Source organism: Rhinolophus ferrumequinum, chromosome 14, assembly GCF_004115265.2.
Source record: "Rhinolophus ferrumequinum isolate MPI-CBG mRhiFer1 chromosome 14, mRhiFer1_v1.p, whole genome shotgun sequence".
In the NCBI taxonomy this organism is placed as follows: domain Eukaryota; kingdom Metazoa; phylum Chordata; class Mammalia; order Chiroptera; family Rhinolophidae; genus Rhinolophus; species Rhinolophus ferrumequinum.
In genome coordinates this window covers 35,738,846-35,757,945 of record NC_046297.1, presented here as the reverse complement: position 1 = coordinate 35,757,945, position 19,100 = coordinate 35,738,846, and the positions used below count along the sequence as shown (strand labels likewise).

At 35.2% G+C, this 19,100-nt stretch overlaps 1 protein-coding gene across 7 annotated transcripts in view; it reads left to right on the top strand.

Moving 5' to 3' along the window:
* The window catches only part of RAD54B (RAD54 homolog B), a 122,427-nt gene that overhangs the window by 62,707 nt on the left and 40,620 nt on the right, over nt 1-19,100 (top strand). For 6 of the 7 annotated variants that reach the window (XR_004424989.1, XM_033126495.1, XM_033126492.1 and 3 more), the window contains 5 exons: nt 3,471-3,665; nt 7,594-7,875; nt 11,070-11,232; nt 17,372-17,597; nt 17,869-18,076. Coding sequence is in view for 6 of the 7 variants with exons in the window: in XM_033126492.1 (XP_032982383.1) it covers nt 3,471-3,665; nt 7,594-7,875; nt 11,070-11,232; nt 17,372-17,597; nt 17,869-18,076 (1,074 nt within the window). In the remaining variant the exon portion in view is untranslated. Of the gene's footprint in view, nt 1-1,391; nt 1,657-3,470; nt 3,666-7,593; nt 7,876-11,069; nt 11,233-17,371; nt 17,598-17,868; nt 18,077-19,100 lie in introns of those variants that run through there. The other variant, XM_033126494.1, reaches the window with a different exon arrangement.

The window sequence follows — 19,100 nt, the reverse complement described above, 5'->3', positions numbered from 1 at the left end:
GTTTAAGTCTTTTGCCCATTTTCTACTGATTTGTTTTGTTTTTGAACCGTAAGAATTCTTTATTCTGGATTTAAGTTTTTAGTCTTACATATGTGTTGTGAATATTTTAATCCTATGATGGCTTGTCATTTTGTTTTCCTAGTGGCATCTTTCAAAAAGCAAAATTTTAATAAAATTCAATTTATAGTTTTTGTTTTTTATGTTTTGTGCATTTGTATTTTGTGTAAGAAACCTTTGTCTACTTCCAGGTTACTGATACAGTTGACCCTTGAACAATGTGGAAGTTAGGGTCGGCAACCCCCTGCGCAGTTGAAAATCAGAGTATAACTTTTGACTCTCCCAGAACTTAACTACTAATAACCTACTGTTGACAAGAAGCCTTATTGATAACACAAATAATGAATTAACACATATTTTGTATGTTAAGTATATTATATACTGTATTCTTACAGTAAAGTAAGCTAGAGAAAATAAAATGTTATTAAGAAAACCATAAGGAAGAGAAAATACATTTACAGTATTTATAAAAAATTTTGCATGTAAGTAGATCAGTGCAGTTCAAACCTGTGTTATTCATGGGTCAACTGCATTTTCTCCTACATTTTTCTTGTACAAATTTGTAGTTTTAGGCTCTACATTTAAGTCTGTGATCTGTTTTGAGTTAAATTTTTTGTATGGTGAATTAATGGTTGATGTTCTTCTCTTTCCATATGGATATCTAGTTGATTCAGCAAAATTTATTGAAAAGACTTTCTTTTCCCCATAGAATTTGCTTCACCAGCTTTGTTGAAAATCAGTTGGCCATACATGTGTGAGTCTATTTTTGGCTCACTATTCTGTTGCATTGATCTGTATATCTTTTTGTCTTTTATTTTGCCATTACTAAACCATCTTGATTATTGTAGTGTGATAGCAAACCTTGAAATCAGATGGGATAAGTCCTCCAACTTTTTTTTAACAATTGCTTTGGTTAGTCTATGTTCTTTACATTCATATAAATTTTAGAATCAACTTGTCAGTTTCTACCAAAAGCATCCTGGGATTTGATTGGTGTTGTGTTGAATATGAAAATCATTTGGGGGAGAATTTCTTAAAATTGGAATTTTCAATCCATGATATAGGAGCTTTATTTATTTAGATTTGTTAATTTCTTGCAGCACATCTTTAAAATTTTCAGGATAGAGGTCTTAGATGCCTTTTGTTAGATATTTTAAGTATTATATATAGATATATATATATATATATGTATATATATATATATATATACATATATATATATTTTTAGCTACTGTGAATGGACTTTTAAATTTTTCATTTTCCAGTTCTTTTTTGCTAGTCTATATAAATACAGTTGACTTTTTACATATGAACTTTGCAGCCTGTGACCCTGCTAAATTTGTTTTGTTAGTTCTAGTCATTCTTGTTTTCTTTTTTTAGATTCCCTGCAGATTTCTATGTAAACAGTCTTACCATCTGCACATAGATACAGTTTTACGTCTTCCTTTCTGATCTTTAGTTGTTATTGCCTTTTGCAATGGCTAGGACTTCCAGGACAACGTTGAATAGAAGTGGTAAAAGTGGGCATCCTTGTCTTATTCCTGATCTCAGTGTTTTTGCTTTTTCTTTTCCTGTTCAAGTAAATGGTACATCCTAAAGGTAAAGTAATTTAGTTTTTGGTTTGTAAATTCTATTGTTTTGATAGCTTTTCAGGGTCAAATGTGTTTTGGTAAGAGACATAGTAAATGAGGAAATGAGATTTTGTTGTCTTTAACTAGTGCCTTTTATCTAGCCACTGGAAATCTAGTATACAAATTAGGTGAGAAGCAGGAGCTATGACTCTGCATGAGGGTGGTCTGTATTTTTCATGGGGGAGCTGGTGTTTTAACTGTAACTGCCAAGGGGAAAAGAGAGGAAGTAAGGCAGAGCAGAGGGAGATTTTTGTTTGTAGTGTAAAAGGTTCTTTGAATTAATAGATAAGTTACAGTGTTTCTGCTTCAAAACACCAAAAATTTTAGAATATCATACACATGTTTTTAACCTATTCTGCTGTTTTAAGTTTTGTCTTACTGTGTTTTGTTTTTAAAAAGTTGAGGTATAATTTACAAGCAGTAAAATGTAGTAGTTCTAAAATTATCAGTGATTATTTTTGTTAATTATTCATCTAACTACCATGCAAAACAAGTTCTTTCCAGTTCCTTTCCACTCCAGAGGCAGCAACAACTTTTTGGTTTCTGTCATCAAAATTAATTTCCCTGTTGCCCAGTTGCTAGAGAATTTCCTGTGTTAGACTATATGGATATATGTGGTATATATATGTATACAGAGGGTGCCAAAAAACATATACACATTATAAGAAAGGAAAATTGTATTAAAATTGTAATAATATATACCGATAACAAAAGATAAATACAAGTCACATTTGACTTCTGCAGTTACAAGTGATACTCAAAGTGGTTACCGTCAGCGTCCAGACACTTCTGATAATGGCAAACTACTGCTTGAGCAACATTGACCAAAGTGTCCACTTGTATACATTTTTTTGGCACCCCGGTATATACCGTGTTTCCCCGAAAATAAGACTTAGCCGGACCATCAGCTCTAATGCATCTTTTGGAGCAAAAATTAATATAAAAGCCGGTCTCATATAAGACCCGGTCTCAGTATATAAGACCCAGTCTTATATTAATTTTTGCTCCAAAAGACGCATTAGAGCTGATGGTCCGGCTAGGTCTTATTTTTATAGAAACACGGTATATTTGGTTTGGGAGGTTTTTTTAAATTGAGGTATAATTGACATACTAGTTTCAGGTGCAGAATATGTTTCATATATATTGTGAAATGATCACCACAGTAAGTCTAGTTAATATTGGAAATGTTTTTATAAGTTGAATCTGGAAATGTTTTCGAGAAAAGTATAGGCTTTTGTAAGAAGGAACTTTTTATTTCCTGATCATCTACTGAATTCTCAGAATTGGTGGTCAAGCCTGATTACTGTCTAACTTAGACACAAAAGTATTTTAGTGGTATTTAGTTTTATTCCTTTGATCTTCTGTGGAAAAAACTACAGGTTTTTCTTTCAGAGAACTTTGTGATCTTTTAGTTTTCCTGACTTGTCCTGTCTCTGTTAAGTAAATCAGTTTTAAACAGTGATTTTGGGTATTTTCCCATGGATGTTGAAATACTGTCTTTAATTCATAGAGCTTAAAAATATTTTTAGTGATTATTATGTTATTCTTCAACTGAGTTTACATGACTTTGAGATGATAAGAAATTTACATTCATTGTACTCATGATAATTCTAATACCTGACATTTGAATTTCTCAGTTTATAAAATGCTATCATGATATGATAAAATATTCTTTTCTACTCAATATAGTCTGATTTTCTTGTGTTTACTTTTGTTTGAATGACCTTCTAAATAATAAAGTCATCTTTAATAATGTGGTTTGTATATGTTTTTTTATTCTAGTTAATTCAGCCCCTAAGGAAGTAGCAGTATCTAAGGAACAAGAAGCAGTACCTGATAGTCTAGTTAAATATTTCAGTGTTGTTTGGTGTAAGGCTTCAAAGAAAAAGCACAAAAAGTGGGAAGGTGATGCTGTTCTTATTGTCAAAGGAAAGTCATTTCTATTAAAGGACTTGGAAGGCAAAGACATTGGAAAAGGTATTGTGATATTACCTAATGTTTATGATTTGGCCTAAAATTAGTATATATCGCTGGTTACATAATTGAAATATAATTAGATTTTATAAAGGTATAGATTAAGATGTTCTTTAATTGATTTTTATATCTAAATTATTTCATAAACATAAAATTATATAATATTTAGTCATCTGGCAGTCTTATGCATGTGAGCTCAGTGAGGCTTATCCTATCTCATGGTTTTATTTTCTCCCAAAATCAAACGGTCAGCCAGGTATATACAGTTTCGTATTTTTCTGTGATTAAGCAGTTTGTCTTAGTGCACTTTTTCCCCTTTTTCTTTGCACAGTGCTAAGTGGTTAAAAGTTAAAAAGATGTTGATGTCAGGAGTGGAATAGTATCTGATTTCAATAATGTCCAATAAAATTTTTTAAAAAGCAAGGAGATAATGGTTAGGCATGACCTAGATTAATACATTTAAATTGGTGGTTACCATTATTTCTATTGTAAAATGTTGCCAGCATGATTTGTACTAATACAAGTTAGCCCACAGATTTAGAATGCCTAACACCAACCATGTTCTCTTACTGTTCAATTTTCAGTGTGACCCATAATTATAAAATGTGTTCTACATGTTTATTCATTCATTTAAAAATTTCATAGTTCATAGTTTTTAATAACTATTATGTGCCAAGCACTATGCTATGAGTAAACATTCAGAGATGGGTATTTTTTATAGTTTAGCAGGGACAGGCCAATGTACTTGAAAATTAGGAAGTCATAAGATAATTGTTTCAATAAGAATTTTACTAAGTGCAATAGGATCAAACATAGAAGGGCCATTTTTTTTGGTCCTATTGCTGCATTTATTTAACTTGAGAAGGAAAACACTGTAATTACTCCCAAAGTCCAGGTCCTTATGGAAATATGTGCCTAATTGCTTAAAATTTTTTAAAAAATTAATTTCAGGTGTACAAAACAATGTAATAGTTAGACATTTGCGCCCCTCACAAAGTGATAACCCCCTCTCCCAATCTGCTACCCCTCTGACATCGTATATAGCTATTACAATTCTATTGACTCTATTCCCTATGCTGTACTCCACATCCTGTGACTATATATATATTATAGTTGACATTCATTATTATTCAACTTCAGGTATACATTGCAGTGGTCAGGTATCTACACCATCTATGAAGTGGTCTCCCTAAGAGGACACGTGTCCATCGGATACCCTACAAAATCTTTACAACATTATTGATTATAGTTTCCAGACTGTCTTTAGAAGGGCCATTTAAGCCTGCCTAGAAGGATAGGGAAAAACTTCATAGGAGTTGTTGTGTAAGGTAATATTTGAAGGATGACTAAATAGTTTTGTTTAGGGTATGAGAAAGCGGCACATACAAGAGGAAATAACATGCAAAGGCACAAAGGCAAGAAAGAATTATAAAAGTAGTTCAAGGTTTCAGGAATATAGCATATGAAGGGCAGTGACAGAGTGACAAAGAGTTGAAGTTGAACTAAATTATCTGCAACAGATTTTTTTAATTATAAAAATATTGAGCAACTGTATATACAGTATCATGCTCAGTGTTTAGAGGAATTAAGAACAATTGCAGCATACATTGTTGTTGGTTAAGGTAGATAGGGGCTAGATTTTGGGAGAACTTGTTCATGCCTATCTAGTAGAATTATATTCTAAAGTCAACTGGAGAGGTGAAAATTATCAAAATTACTCTGGAATAGCTCTTACCGATATGTTATAGTACATGAGGTCTGACAAGTTCGCGAACTCACCCTTGAAAAAGTGCTACATACCTCATTGCTGAATATCACTACGGTCACCTTTGAAGTACTCCCCTTGGGAAGCTATGCACCGATGCCAGTACCTAGTCCACACTTCAAAGCAGTTTTAGAACTCTTTTTCTGGAATGGCCATCAGAGCTGTCGTTGTATTACCCTTGATGTCCTGAATATCATCAAAATGTCTTCCATTCAATATTTCCTTTATCTTTGGGTAAAGAAGTTCCCAAAAAGCAGAATTTGAATTTGCCATATGCTGAGCACTAAGCTCAATCCATGTGAATGAGCTGATGGATAGGCATACCCCGCTGTAGCCTATATGCAAACACTACACTATTTTATATAAGGGACTTGAGCATGAGCAGATTTTGGTATCCTCAGGGTATCTTGGAACAAATCCCCCACAGATATTGAAGGATGACTATAATTGGATTCTGCAGTAGTCCCCCTGATCCTTAGTCTCACTTTTTGTAGTTTGCCCACAGTCAACCATGGTTCAAAAATATTAAATGGAAAATTCAAGAAATAAACAATTCATAAGTTTTAAATAGCATACTGTTCTGAATAGTATAATGAAATCTTGTGCTGTCCTCCTCCATCTCACAGAATGTGAATCGTCCCTTTGTCTAGCCATATCCATGTGCTATCCGCCCATTAGTCACTTAGTAGCCCTGTCCTTGTGGAGGTATTGTTAAGTATTTGTTTTCAAAGTAACCCTTATTTTACTTAACATTGGCCCCAAAGCACAATAGTTTGGGTGCTTCCTTTAAGTGAAAAGGTAAAAGAGCTCACCTTAATAAGGCAGTTTATCATCTCTTGTCATGAGAAGGGTGAGTGAGTACAATAAGATATTTTGAAAGAGAGACCACATTCACATAACTTTTATTACACTATATTGTTATAATTGTTCTATTTTATTGTTCATCTCTTACTGTGCCTAATTTATAAATTAAATTTTATCATATGTATGTATGTGTGTATAAGAAAAAACATAATATATATAGAGTTTAGTACTATTCATGGTTTTAGGCTACCACTGGGGGTGTTGGAACATATCTTTCATGGAAAAGGAGGGGACTATTGTGTCTGAAGAGGACTATGCTCTTCATTAATGTGGAGAAGTCAAAACTACTGTTAACTTCACATAGTTTGGGGAATAGAGCAGTGAGTCTTTGGCATTTAGGAACATCAGCTAAGTAATTTCTTTCTATATCAGCAATAAAATTAAACAGTGCTCCATCATAAATTATTTAAGAATACAACTTACCAATTGGCACAAATTGTAAGTTTTAGCCGAATTTTAATAGGACAAGTTGTAGTAATTTCCAGCTAGTTTAAAAAGGTCATATTTTCTAAAATGTGAGTGTTTTATTTTTTATTTTTTAGAGACTTAAAAGTTTATGGAATACATAGTTCTTGCCCCCTGGAATCACACAATAACTATGCATTTAGTATAGACAGGCACAGGAGACTATCTATCTGATTAATTGAGCCCATTTTGAGCAAACTGACTTGACTTACTCATATCTATATTCCACCAATATCTTATACATGGCAACACTTAATAAATGTCTGTTGAATTAATAATTCAAACAAGCTTGATATTATAAAACATCCCACTTTTTATTCAAGAGCTAGAATTTGGACTATCAGTGGCCTCTTGCCACAGAGTATTTCAACTTTCCTATCTCATGCAGAGCAGTATGGTAATGGTTGTGGAAGCAGTTGCTTTTATCGATAGCTCTCTTTCACATTTCCAGCTCTTCCTAAATAGAAATAGAAATGTGATGGTGTTTCTCTAGTTTGTTCACAAGAAAGGAGGGTCAATATATAGCCACCAAAAACTTTTCTTGATTTTCTACAGAGATGGTAAAACTATAGGTACAATTGGCTATAGTTTCAATAAAAAAACAAAACAAAAAAACTTGCTTTGTCTAAAACTTGACTAATTTTTATAGCTATATTATTATTTAGTTTTTCTGATTTCAGTAATTTTTCTTCTGCCAAAATGTTAAATTATGTCTTCATTCTGGCTATTTGCATTCAAAGCACAGTTATCATTCTGTAAGTTAAGGGAAGGTGAAGATCACTAATTAAATCATATTAGAGTGTCAGTAAATTAACTTTCTTTGTTTTCAATTTAAAGGCACTGGATATAAATTCAAAGAGCTTGAAAAGATTGAAGAGGGCCAAACAATGATGATTGGTGGAAAAGAAATAGAAGTCATGGGTATAATCTCCCCAGATGATTTCAGCAGTGGCAAATGTTTTCAGCTTGGAGGTGGAAGTCCTTCTATATCAAGTTCTTTTCAAGCTTCCAAGAAGTGTTTTTCTAACTCTTTAAAAAGTGTCTGTAAACCAAGTTCAAAGGAAAATAGGCAGAGTAGTTTCCAAAACTGCAAACCACGCCATGACCCATATGCACCAAGTAAGATTTAAAAAATAATTTGACTATTCTGTTTTTCCTGTCATAAGATTTTTGGTATGTGAATTTAAAGTTTCAATTTTAAAGTTTTCAGGTAAAACTATATTGTTCTTCAGATATACAGTCTGACGCAAGGGATGATATTGATGTTGAGTAAGAATATAGTTTGGGAATTATTTGATAAGTAAATACATTCCAAGAAACAGTAATCTAAATTCTGTATCTGTTGAAGGAAAATATGCAAATCATAGATGTACACATACATATATATAATATTGGATAAAATCTGATATCTTTAGCAAGGAGAAAAATTAGTAAATTCATGCAACAAGATTATGTTTATATTCCTGTTTTGAGGACCATATGTTTGATCACTTGCATTAGTATATTACAATACTGAATGGTGAGTTGTCATGAAAATAATTCAGTTCAGTCAGTTCATTTTCACATTAATGAATTTAATTTAAAAATAACATTAAAAAATGAAACCTAGCCTGTTTTTGACTTTTTAAAAAAATTTGATTATTCACTCAACAAGTATTTTCTTGAGTGCCTTTTATATACTGGGCCCAGAGATAAAACTGTCATCAGAGAGCTTATCATTCGGTGAGGAGACAGACAGTAAATTTGAATTATAGTGTAGTGGAAAAGTTGGAGAAAAGAGTATGCTTTTTTCATAATAGTGGTAAAGTAAAAATATGTGAAGTAATATAATTAAGTACTTTCTCCTCCTGCAAGTATTATGGAAACAGAAGTTTTGAAATCAAGGGGCCTTTGAATCAGCACAATTACCTACCTAGTAGAATTTGAAAAGGGCTAATAAAAATTGTGACTCAATCAATCATCAGAAATAAATAATCCAGTATGGTGAGAAATGGCCAGAATAGATTTAAAAGTATCAGTCCCAGGAATAAAGAAAAATTCCTCCCGGGAACAGGTAAACTTCTTGTGAAATGTGAATGTTAGCATGTATAATACTTATATGCTGAAAATTTATAGAGAATAGAAGTAGAAATAAAAATAAAGTTTAGGATAGCAAAAACTATAAGAAATAAAGGACTGTAATATATATATGTATTATATATCGTGATATATCTCCTTTGAGATAATTTAGATCAGTTACTTAACTTTGCATTTTAGGAAGCTGAGGCCCAGAAAGATGAACTGACTTAACTAAATTCAAATAATTCTTGGCATAATTGGGATAAAAACCCTAAATTAAAAATTCCTACCTCTATATGAGCTTATTGAGACTTACTTGAAATACAGACACTGGAAGTTTATGCTCCTGATTTTCTTCCTCATTCAAACATTCTGTCCCATCAGATCTTTTAACAAGCTACTTCTCTCCTTTATTTCTCCTTTCTCTTTACCTTCTTCCTGTTAAGTAATGGGGGACTGCGGGGAACTGGAAAGAATATTGTGCTTATTCAGAGACCTGAGTTAGAATCCTGGTTTTGCCACTGAACCAGTGGTTCCTTGACCTTGGGGGTAGTCCCTTACCTCACTAATGTTTTGCCTCCTCGTGTAAAATGTGGGTTCTAATATAACTGCCGTAGAGACTTAGAGTGCCTGTTGTATACTGTATACAATAAATACTTGTTGAGTGAGTAAATTTAACATTTTATTGTGATAATTTATATATATATAATATATATATATACACACATATATATTATATATATACACACACACACATACATATATGTATATATATATATATATATGGAAGCCCTTTGTGTAAATGATAAATAATTGATTATTCTCATTTACTTATTTTGTCTTGCCAAGGGTAGAATTATGTTGTAGACTTTAAACTAAAGCATGAGAGATTTTGTTAGCATTAAATGATGCCTCACTGTGAAGGTAGAGCGGCATCTTAAAATTTGAACTGGTGTCCTATTATCATGGTTGTTTAGGTTTTATCTTTCTTGAAGATGGGCAACTTGTTAGTTGACTTATGATCCTATAGTCCTTCTTGCTTGAACACTGTATGCTCTTCACTTCTGTCTTCTGTTTACCTCCTTTGTCCTTTTTAAAAGATAAAAAAAAAAAAAAACCGATGCCATTTTTTTGTTGGAAATCTACAAGAGATATACTCTTGCTTTGCTACTGGGATACAGAGGAAAGCCAAGTGCTAAGTTTTCCATTTTCACTTCTCAGTGTCCTCCTACTTGCCAGAAGTTAACCTCAAAAATTAGAGTTCCTTTTACTTGTTCAGAAACTTAGGAAGAGCCACAGAAAACTTTCTTCTGGGTAATTGCTAATGGTAAACATGACCAAACTTTCATTTCTGTGCCTATTTCCACACTGATGGATATTTATTTAATCTACTGTAACCTTTTTTATAATCTTCCCCTCTCCTTGTCCTCTTTTTTCTTTTTGTTTGTTTCTTTTTAAAATCTGTTTTCTTTTTTAACCATGATGTAGACATACAAATACATTCAAAAAATAATTTTGTTGAGTTTATTATGTGACTTCAGATTTATCAGTTGAGACCTACTATCTAGTTATATTTGATTAAATATGTTTTGGTAGTATTTTAATCTTTTAAATTGTATTAGCATATTTCTAAAGAATTACATTATTCTATGGTTACTTCATGCTCCTTTGCAAAGATTCATTAATTTGATATTCATGAATGTAGTAATTAACTTTAAGCAAATAATAGTGAAGTCAATGGAAAATTCTCAATCTGACTAATAGGAGTGATGATCATTGTTAGTGTGTACAGTACTGAAAATAAAGGGAGCCTTTATGTTAAATTTAGGGAGCCTTTCCAGAATAAGAAGCTGTGAGCATTAGCAAGTGCATCTTGGCAAAATTCCAACCTCTGCTTTCTGTTGGAAATAGTTCTCTTTGCTTTGAATACTGAACTATTAAATGTTGTGGCTTAGTGAATTTCTTATTAGACAACAGTGAATTTTAGTGGTTTAAGAGCACTTTGAGAATATGAAGTTTGGAAAACTTTGTAATTTTTTGCATGAAATCTTACATCAATAAGGCATGAGATTTTACTTTTTTATTTTGTACTGTTGCTTAGCATTAGTTTACTAAATTTGAAGGTTTTTTTTTTTTTTTTTTCACAAACGATGGCAAACAGTTCTATCTTACAAGTAATTAAAGCAAGATAATATAGCTGCTAACAATGTGAAATTGCAATTCATTTGTAATTATAGTTTTACCTTTTTCTTAAGATTCTCTTGTTATGCTACAACCAGACAATAATCATCAGTGGATGTTCAATAGGAACTGTTTCCCAATTGTGGATGTAGTGATAGATCCTCATCTCGTACGTCATCTTCGACCACATCAGAAAGAAGGAATTGTGTTTCTTTATGAATGTGTGATGGGAATGAGGTAGGAAAATAAATCATTTGTTGAGTCCAATCTGTTTTGATTTAGCCTGCAACATTATGGTTTTCTAGGGAGAGTCTGATATAATAACTCTCAGAAGGTACATCATGAATTTTAGTGAGAATGGTAAATGATACTTAATGTGTGCATTAAGTGCTCAAGTTGTTCTTGATGGATACCAAGTGGTTCTTGATGGTGCTAGCCATCCTGCTAGAAGCTGGACTCAGAATCATGGTTCTCACTCATAAATAGCTTATAAAGTATTTGAGGAAACAACTAAATATAATCAAACCTTAATGTGGTATAAGAAGAGTTCACTAGTAGTATGATAAAGCTAGATGGGGGCAAAAATGGAAGAAGTCTTAATTCTTCTCATGAGAATTTTAGAAAAAGGTTTTCTCCTTATATCACCTCTACTTAAAATAAAAAAGGAGCCCACCTTCTAAATTGAGTTTTCTGATTAATGAATTGTAGTATCCTTTCTTAAAGATATTACAGAAGATCTCCCCCCTCACCCCCTCACCCCCTCACCAAAAATCCCAGCCAAAAATCCCCAAAGGAAATAAAAGAGAATCAAAGGTCCTTGCTAACATCTTGGTATATTTTTCTCCAGTTCTTTTTACTTTTGTTTTTAATGCATAGGCCCTTGATTTTTAAATTGGTCATTTAACAGGAAGTTGGGAATGTAAATTTTCTCAAGCTCTCAGAACCCATTGAACGGTGACAGATTAAGGGAATGCTGTCACCTGGAAATGGTGTAGACTTGTGTTCTCTCAGATTTGCTTTTCTCTTTGGAGATCTTATCTTAGTTGGCCTGGAAATCATCTTTGATCTCTTTTTTCACCTTCTCAATCTGACCAAAACCGAACTTTTAATTATTTTCACCTCCTAAATATCTCTTGATTCCTAATCTTTTCTGGCATCCCACTGCAGCAGCACTAGTAACTGATATAAAATTATATTTTTATCTGGATATTGCAGTGGCTCCTAACTTGTACATCTGCTCCTCATGCTCCTCAAATCCATTTTACTTATCACCACCAGCTTGCTATTTCTGAAAAACAGTTTTGAACATGGCATTTCCTTGTTTAAAATAATTCAGACTCTCAGAACTTAGAGCAGTGTTTCCTAATCTGTGATGTGCACTCCACTGGTAGTGTGTGGGGTCATTTCAGATATACATGGGCAAGCCTGGTATTTTAATTTTAATAGTAGCATATTTTAGCTAATGAATTATTATTGTACATTAAACGTTAGGTTTCACAGATAAATTATGCTTAGAAAGAGTTTTCAAATAAAAAAAAAAGTGAGCTGATTTAAAGAAAAATAATAATAACACATATATATGGCAAAAAATCATGTTGGTAGTCATGAATGACTGGTGTTTGGCGACACTGACCTACAAGATACAGTCTGAGCTTTCAAGGATAACTATCCTCACCTTTTGTCTTCTGCCTGTTTTGCCAGGCCGATAGCCTTGTATTGCCCTGCTTGGAATTCAGTTCAAGTTCCAACTATACTGAACCACTTAATTCATGTAGTGAATCCCTATTCATGTTTTAGAACTCTGCTCAAAGTACATCTTTTCAGTGAAGGCTTCTTGCTCTCTTCCCTTCACCATGAAAGGATGGATCACTATTTTGTCTTTGCCACTCTGTATATCTCAACTGGTGTTTGGTCTTGCCTTGGCAAATTGTTGATCAAAAATGATAATAGTGGCTATAATTCGTATTTGTAATTTTTTCTCTATACTTTGAAATAGAAAACATATATAAAATTACTTTCTGATTATTATTTCTAGTAATGAGGAATAGAATGATAAACAAACTATACTTACGTTTTTGGTAATATCCTTAAGTTCCTTGGGCTTCGTGACTTTTTAATTTTTAATTTTTTATTAGTTTCAGGTGTACAAAGCAACATAATAGTTAGACATTTAAACCCCTCATGAAGTGATAATGCACCGCCCCCAAACTACTACCCCTCTGACAACTTACATAGCTGTTACAATACCATTGATTATCTTCCCTATGTTGTACTCCACATCCCAGGACCATATATACCTATATATTTAGTTATAGTTGATATTCAATACTATTCTACTTCAGCTTCAGGCATCCAGCACATTGGACACAGTCTATGAAGTGATCCCCTGATAAGTCCAGTGCGCCCTTATATGATCTTTACAACATTGTTGATTATATACCCCATGCTGTATTAACTACCAATTTGTATTTCTTAATACCTTCATCTTTTTCAACCTGCTCCTAAACCCACTCCCTTCTATCGCCATGATAGATCTAGTACCAGTCTGGCACCAGACCTAGTTATTACAATATTGTTGACTATATTCCCTATGTTATACCCTACATCCCCATGACTACTGTATAACAACCAATTTGTACTTCTTAATCCCTCCCCCTTTCACCCATCCTTAACCCCCCTCCCATCTTAAATACGTCCCTCTAAGATTTCTTGTAATACTGGATTAGTGGTGATGAACTCCATCTTTTTCTTGTCTGGGTAGCTCCTTATCAGTCCTTCAGTTCTAAATGATAGCTTTGCTGGGTAGAGTAACCTTGGTTGTATGTTGTTGCTTTTCATCACTTGGAATATTTTCTGCCACTTCCTTCTTGCCTGCAAAGTTTCTGTTGAGAAATCAGCTGATAGTCTTATGGGGACTCCCTTGTAGGTAACTAACTGCTTTTCTCTTGCTACTTTTAAGATTCTCTCTTTGTATTTAACCTTTGGCATTTTAATTACAATGTGTCTTGGTGTGGGCCTCTTTGGGTTTATCTTGTTTGGGACTCTCTGTGCTACCTGGGCTTGTATGCTCATTTCCTTAACCAGGTTAACGAAGTTTTCTGTCATTATTGCTTCAAGTAGGTTTTCAGTTTCTTGCTCTCTTTCTTCTTCTGGTACCCCTATAATGCAAATGTTGGTATGCTTGTTATTGTCCCAGAGGCCCCTTAAACTCTCCTCAACTTTTTGGATTCTTTTTTCTTTTTGCTGTTCTGGTTGGGTGTTTTTTGCTACCTTATCCTCTACATCACTGGTTGGATCCTCTGCTTTATCTAATCTACTGTTGATTCCCTGTAATATATTCTTCATTTCCATTATGTGTCCTTTATTTCTGACTGGTTCTTTTTCATGGTTTCCATCTTCATTTTTATGCTTCCTATCTCTCTGTCGAAGTTCTTCCTGAGATCATTGAGCATTCTTATAACCAGTGTATGGAACTCTGTCTGATAGATTGCTTATCTCCATTTCGATTAGTTCTTTTTCTGAAGGTTTGTTCTGTTCTTTTATTTGGGACATGTTCTTTGTCTCCCCATTTTGGGTGTCTCTCTGTGTTTGTTCCTATGTATTAGGTAGGGCTGCTGTCTTCCAGTCTTAGTAGAGTGGCCTTAAGTAGTAGATGTGCTGTGGGGCTCAGTGGCACAGTCTTTCTGGTCATGTGAGCCATGTGCTCCAGGTGTGCCCCTTGTGTGGGTTGTGTGTGCCCTCCTCTTGTAGTTGAGCCTTGGTTGATAATTGCACATCAATGGGAGAGACTGACTCTTGGGCTCACTGGTTCTGAGGACTGGCCTTGACTACAGTGGAAGAGTTATTGTGCAGGGGCTGATCTTACAGAGCACGATCTGCCTCAGCAGGACTCTGATGCCTGCCCAATCCACCCTTTGGGTGTCATACTTGGAGATGGCTAGGTAATGCTACAGCTTGTTTTGAAGTTGGCCACTGGGGGCACCAGCCCCAGGACCACCTTGAAGGGGATCCGCTGTAGGTCAAGTTCAGCCACAGCTCGTCCCCACCCAGGGCCACCTGACAGGAACCACAGATCGCAGATGGCTGCCGCTTGTGTTGTGCTTGGAAGCGCCTTGAGAGGCCAAGCCACAAACCACGGCCAGCTGCCGCTAATGCCATGCTTAGGGCTGCTCAGCCAGAGGTACAGGACATGCTCAAGCCAGATGCTGCTTATCTGGGTTCTGTGAACCTTTGAGTGACCCTAGGAAAGTCTGCAGTTTGAGCCAAGGCAGGCGGTCTGTTTGAAAAAGCCACTGGAAGCGGCCTGGGTGTGCCCCAAAGTTGGGCGAGGCCGGGTCTTGAATCGCCAGTGTGGTGATTGATCAGTGGAGACTCGATATGATGGTTGCCTGCATCTGCAAGTGGGGAAGGGGGAGGGCTCAGCAAAGACACTATGGCTTTCACCAGCTCCCTCGTCCAGGAGAAAACTGCCTCTCCAGCCCCCGTGCTAAGCCAGACAACTCATTTCCCCCTCTTGCCCCACCCCGTATGTCCCTGCTGCCTTTCCAGCCGCTGCTCTGGAACTCAGAGCGCGTGCTTTCTTTGGTGGGTAAGTCCCCGTGCAGTCCCTTTAAGAGGAGCGCCTAGAAGTGCAGCCGCACTCAGTCTCACTCAGTCACAATCTATGCTGGTTTGCACAACCAGAAATTATGAGTACTTCTCTCCCTGGCATTGGAATCCTGGGCTGGGGTAGGGCAGGGACCTGTCGCTCTTCTGGGAAGTAGGGGGGACCTCCACAGCCAAAATATCCCTCCCGATCTTTATCAGTCACACATGGTTGTGGGACCAGCTCGTTCTGCATCTCTGCTCTTCCTACCAGTCTGGAGTTGGCTTCTTCTGCACGTGCTTAGTTGAAAGACTTCAGTTCAGTTTGATTTTAGGCTATTCTTAATAATGGTTGTTTTGTAGATAAGTTGTAATTTTGACGTGGTTGTGAGAGAAGGTAAGCACAGTGTTTACTTACTGCGCCACCTTGGTTGTCCTAAGCCCTGTAACTTTTTAAATATGTATCATCTACAGAGGGTGCCAAAAAAATGTATACACATTTTATGAAAGGAAAGACTGTATTGAAATTGTAATACTCAATAGATACCAATAACAAAAAATGAATACAAGTCACATTTGACTTCTGCAATTATAATAGGTACTCATTACCATCGTTGTAATTTTAATAGTTTTTCCTTTCTTAAAATGTATATACTTTTTTTTGGCACCGTGTGTGTGTGTGTGTGTGTGTGTGTGTGTGTGTGTGTGTGTCTCAAAGGGCTCTACAAACTACAAAGTGGTATGAAATGCCACTCGTTAATAATATTCTGTATAATATTTATAATATTTGACTTTAAATTGCAGTAAATAGGGCCGGCCCAGTGGCTCAGGCGGTTGGAGCGCCGTGCTCCTAACTCCGAAGGCTGCCGGTTCGATTCCCACATGGGACAGTGGGCTTTCAACCACAAGGTTGCCAGTTCGATTCCTCGAGTCCCGCAAGGGATGGTGGGCTGCGCCCCCTTCAACTAAGATTGAACATGGCACCTTGAGCTGAGCTGCCGCTGAGCTCCCAGATGGCTCAGTTGGTTGGAATGTGTTCTCTCAACCACAAGGTTGCCGGTTCGACTCCTGCAAGGGATGGGCTGTGCCCTCTGCAACTAGTAACGGCAACGGACCTGGAGCAGAGCTGCGCCCTCCACAACTAGATTGAAAGGACAACACCTTGAAGCTGAACAGCACCCTCCACAACCTAAGATTGAAAGGAAAACAACTTGACTTGGAAAAAAAGTCCTTAAAATACACGCTGTACCCCAAAGTCCTGTTCCCCTTCCCCAATAAAAAATCTTTAAAAAAAACCAAAAACATTGCATTAAGCTAGTAGATCTGTAGGATAATACTAAATTATGTGTATTCGATCAAGTATTTACTGTTTAATATTTCTTACAATATATTTTAAACTGTTTCAATATTTAATACTGAAACTGATAAAAATTGCTGAACTGTTAGTGAAGCACAGAGTTAAATTATTCAAATGTAGATATAAAATTTAGATTCATTTCTGGTCTCTAAATACATACATATAATAGTAACAGATGATTTAGATTGAACTAATTTCAGATTTGTTTTACCAGTTTAGTTGACAATAAATTTGTAATGATCACAATGATTTAAGATGCAAAAGAGATAAGTTTTAAAACAGGTGAATGAAAAACTAGAAAAAGTGTTTATTGGGGGAGTAGAGTTTCTCCTAATTACAAAATACCAACATCTCGTTCTTGACTAATAAGTGATGATGTTAGAGGCATAAAGTATTTTCTTATTGTGATTAAAGAAGTATAATTATTTCTAACAGAGTGAATAACAGATGTGGAGCTATTCTTGCTGATGAAATGGGTTTAGGGAAAACATTGCAATGTATTTCGCTCATCTGGACTCTACAATGTCAGGGACCCTATGGAGGCAAGTCAGTAATAAAGAAGACACTTATTGTCACACCTGGAAGCTTGGTGAATAATTGGAGGAAAGAATTTCAAAAATGGTTAGGAAGTGAAAGGATCAAGATATTTACTGTTGATCAGGTAAGAGATTTTTAAAAGTTTAGTCTTGGTTATTTTCTAAATCTCCAGCTTTTCAAATCAATACTGCCGTTTTCACTCTATGTAGCAGTTTTTCAAGTATATGTAAATCTCTAACTCCTTTGCAGAAAAATGAAACTCTTAGTTTGTAATTTGGTTTTGTGTTAATGTATTCTAATACTTGATTAATGGCTATGAGAAATATGCTGCTTAAATTTCATTTCACACAGTTTCTGTCCATGATTTATTAAATATTATCTTTTTTTTTCTTTAGGACCACAAAGTAGATGAATTCATCAAATCTCCATTTTATTCTGTTCTTATCATCAGTTATGAAATGTTACTTCGTTCCCTGGATCAAATTAAAAATATAAAATTTGATCTTCTAATCTGTGATGAAGGACATCGTTTGAAGAACAGAGCCATTAAGACAACTACAGCCCTCAGTAGCCTCTCTTGTGAGAAAAGAATAATTCTAACTGGTCAGTATTTACTTTTGGGGAGATAGGATGGAATTGTTGCCTAGTGAACATATAAAACTTATAATATGATTCTTGGCATCCAAAGAATTGGTAGTGTAGGCTGGAATTCATACTAATAAACTTGTGATAATTCAGCTTTGGTAGGATTGAATTTTCAAATTCTTATGTAATTTTCTAGAACTCAGATTGTGGAGTTTTGAGGAAAAAAAACAATGCTATCATGGCAAAGAATGTAGGAGATGGGATTGGACTGCCTCTTCTTGGTCCCTAAGTCTGACTTTTATAACTGCAACTTTGAGCAAGTTATTTAACTTCTCTGTGCCTCAGTTTCCTTATCTGTGAAATGGGGATAATAATACCATGTACTTCATAGAGTTTTGTGAGAGTAAAGGAATTAATCCATGTAAAATTCTTGGAAGACTACCTGAAACATGGTAAGTTATTAATAAAATATGTGTTATTTTTATATAGTATTTATGTGCTGCATGCACGTAGTTTATTTATTGCTAGCCAAAATTTCTGGTTTACACTGTCTGGAAAGGTGGGATGGACTGTGTGTACATACAAGAATCCTTTTCTACCCACTTCTTTGTAGCTTAAGGTTTAGACTAGAATCAGACCTGAGTAGCTCAGTGTAGCTTTTCTTCCACATCTCACCATGGTCTTGAGTGGCCCTTTCAATCTGTCATTCTGACAGCAGAAGAAAGAGAAGAGTTATACTTATTGCCAATATTTACAACTCTTCCATTTTTACTCAAGGCTTCATTTCCTTATCATCTTCATCCTTTTGGAAGAAATGGGCAAGGCGTGATTGTTCTTATTATATCATGATCTCTTGTGTCATTTTGTCTTTCTTGTGTCCTTTATGTACTGCTGTGCTCTTCTTTGAAGTGAAAATGAGGAGAGAAGAGGTGTGACCAGTAGCTTGTTCCTCCATTGGACATCTTTAGAGTAGAAGTGTGCCCTAGAGCAACAGAAAACTCCCCCTATACCATTCTCATTGAGTTGAGGTATGGAGGGTACC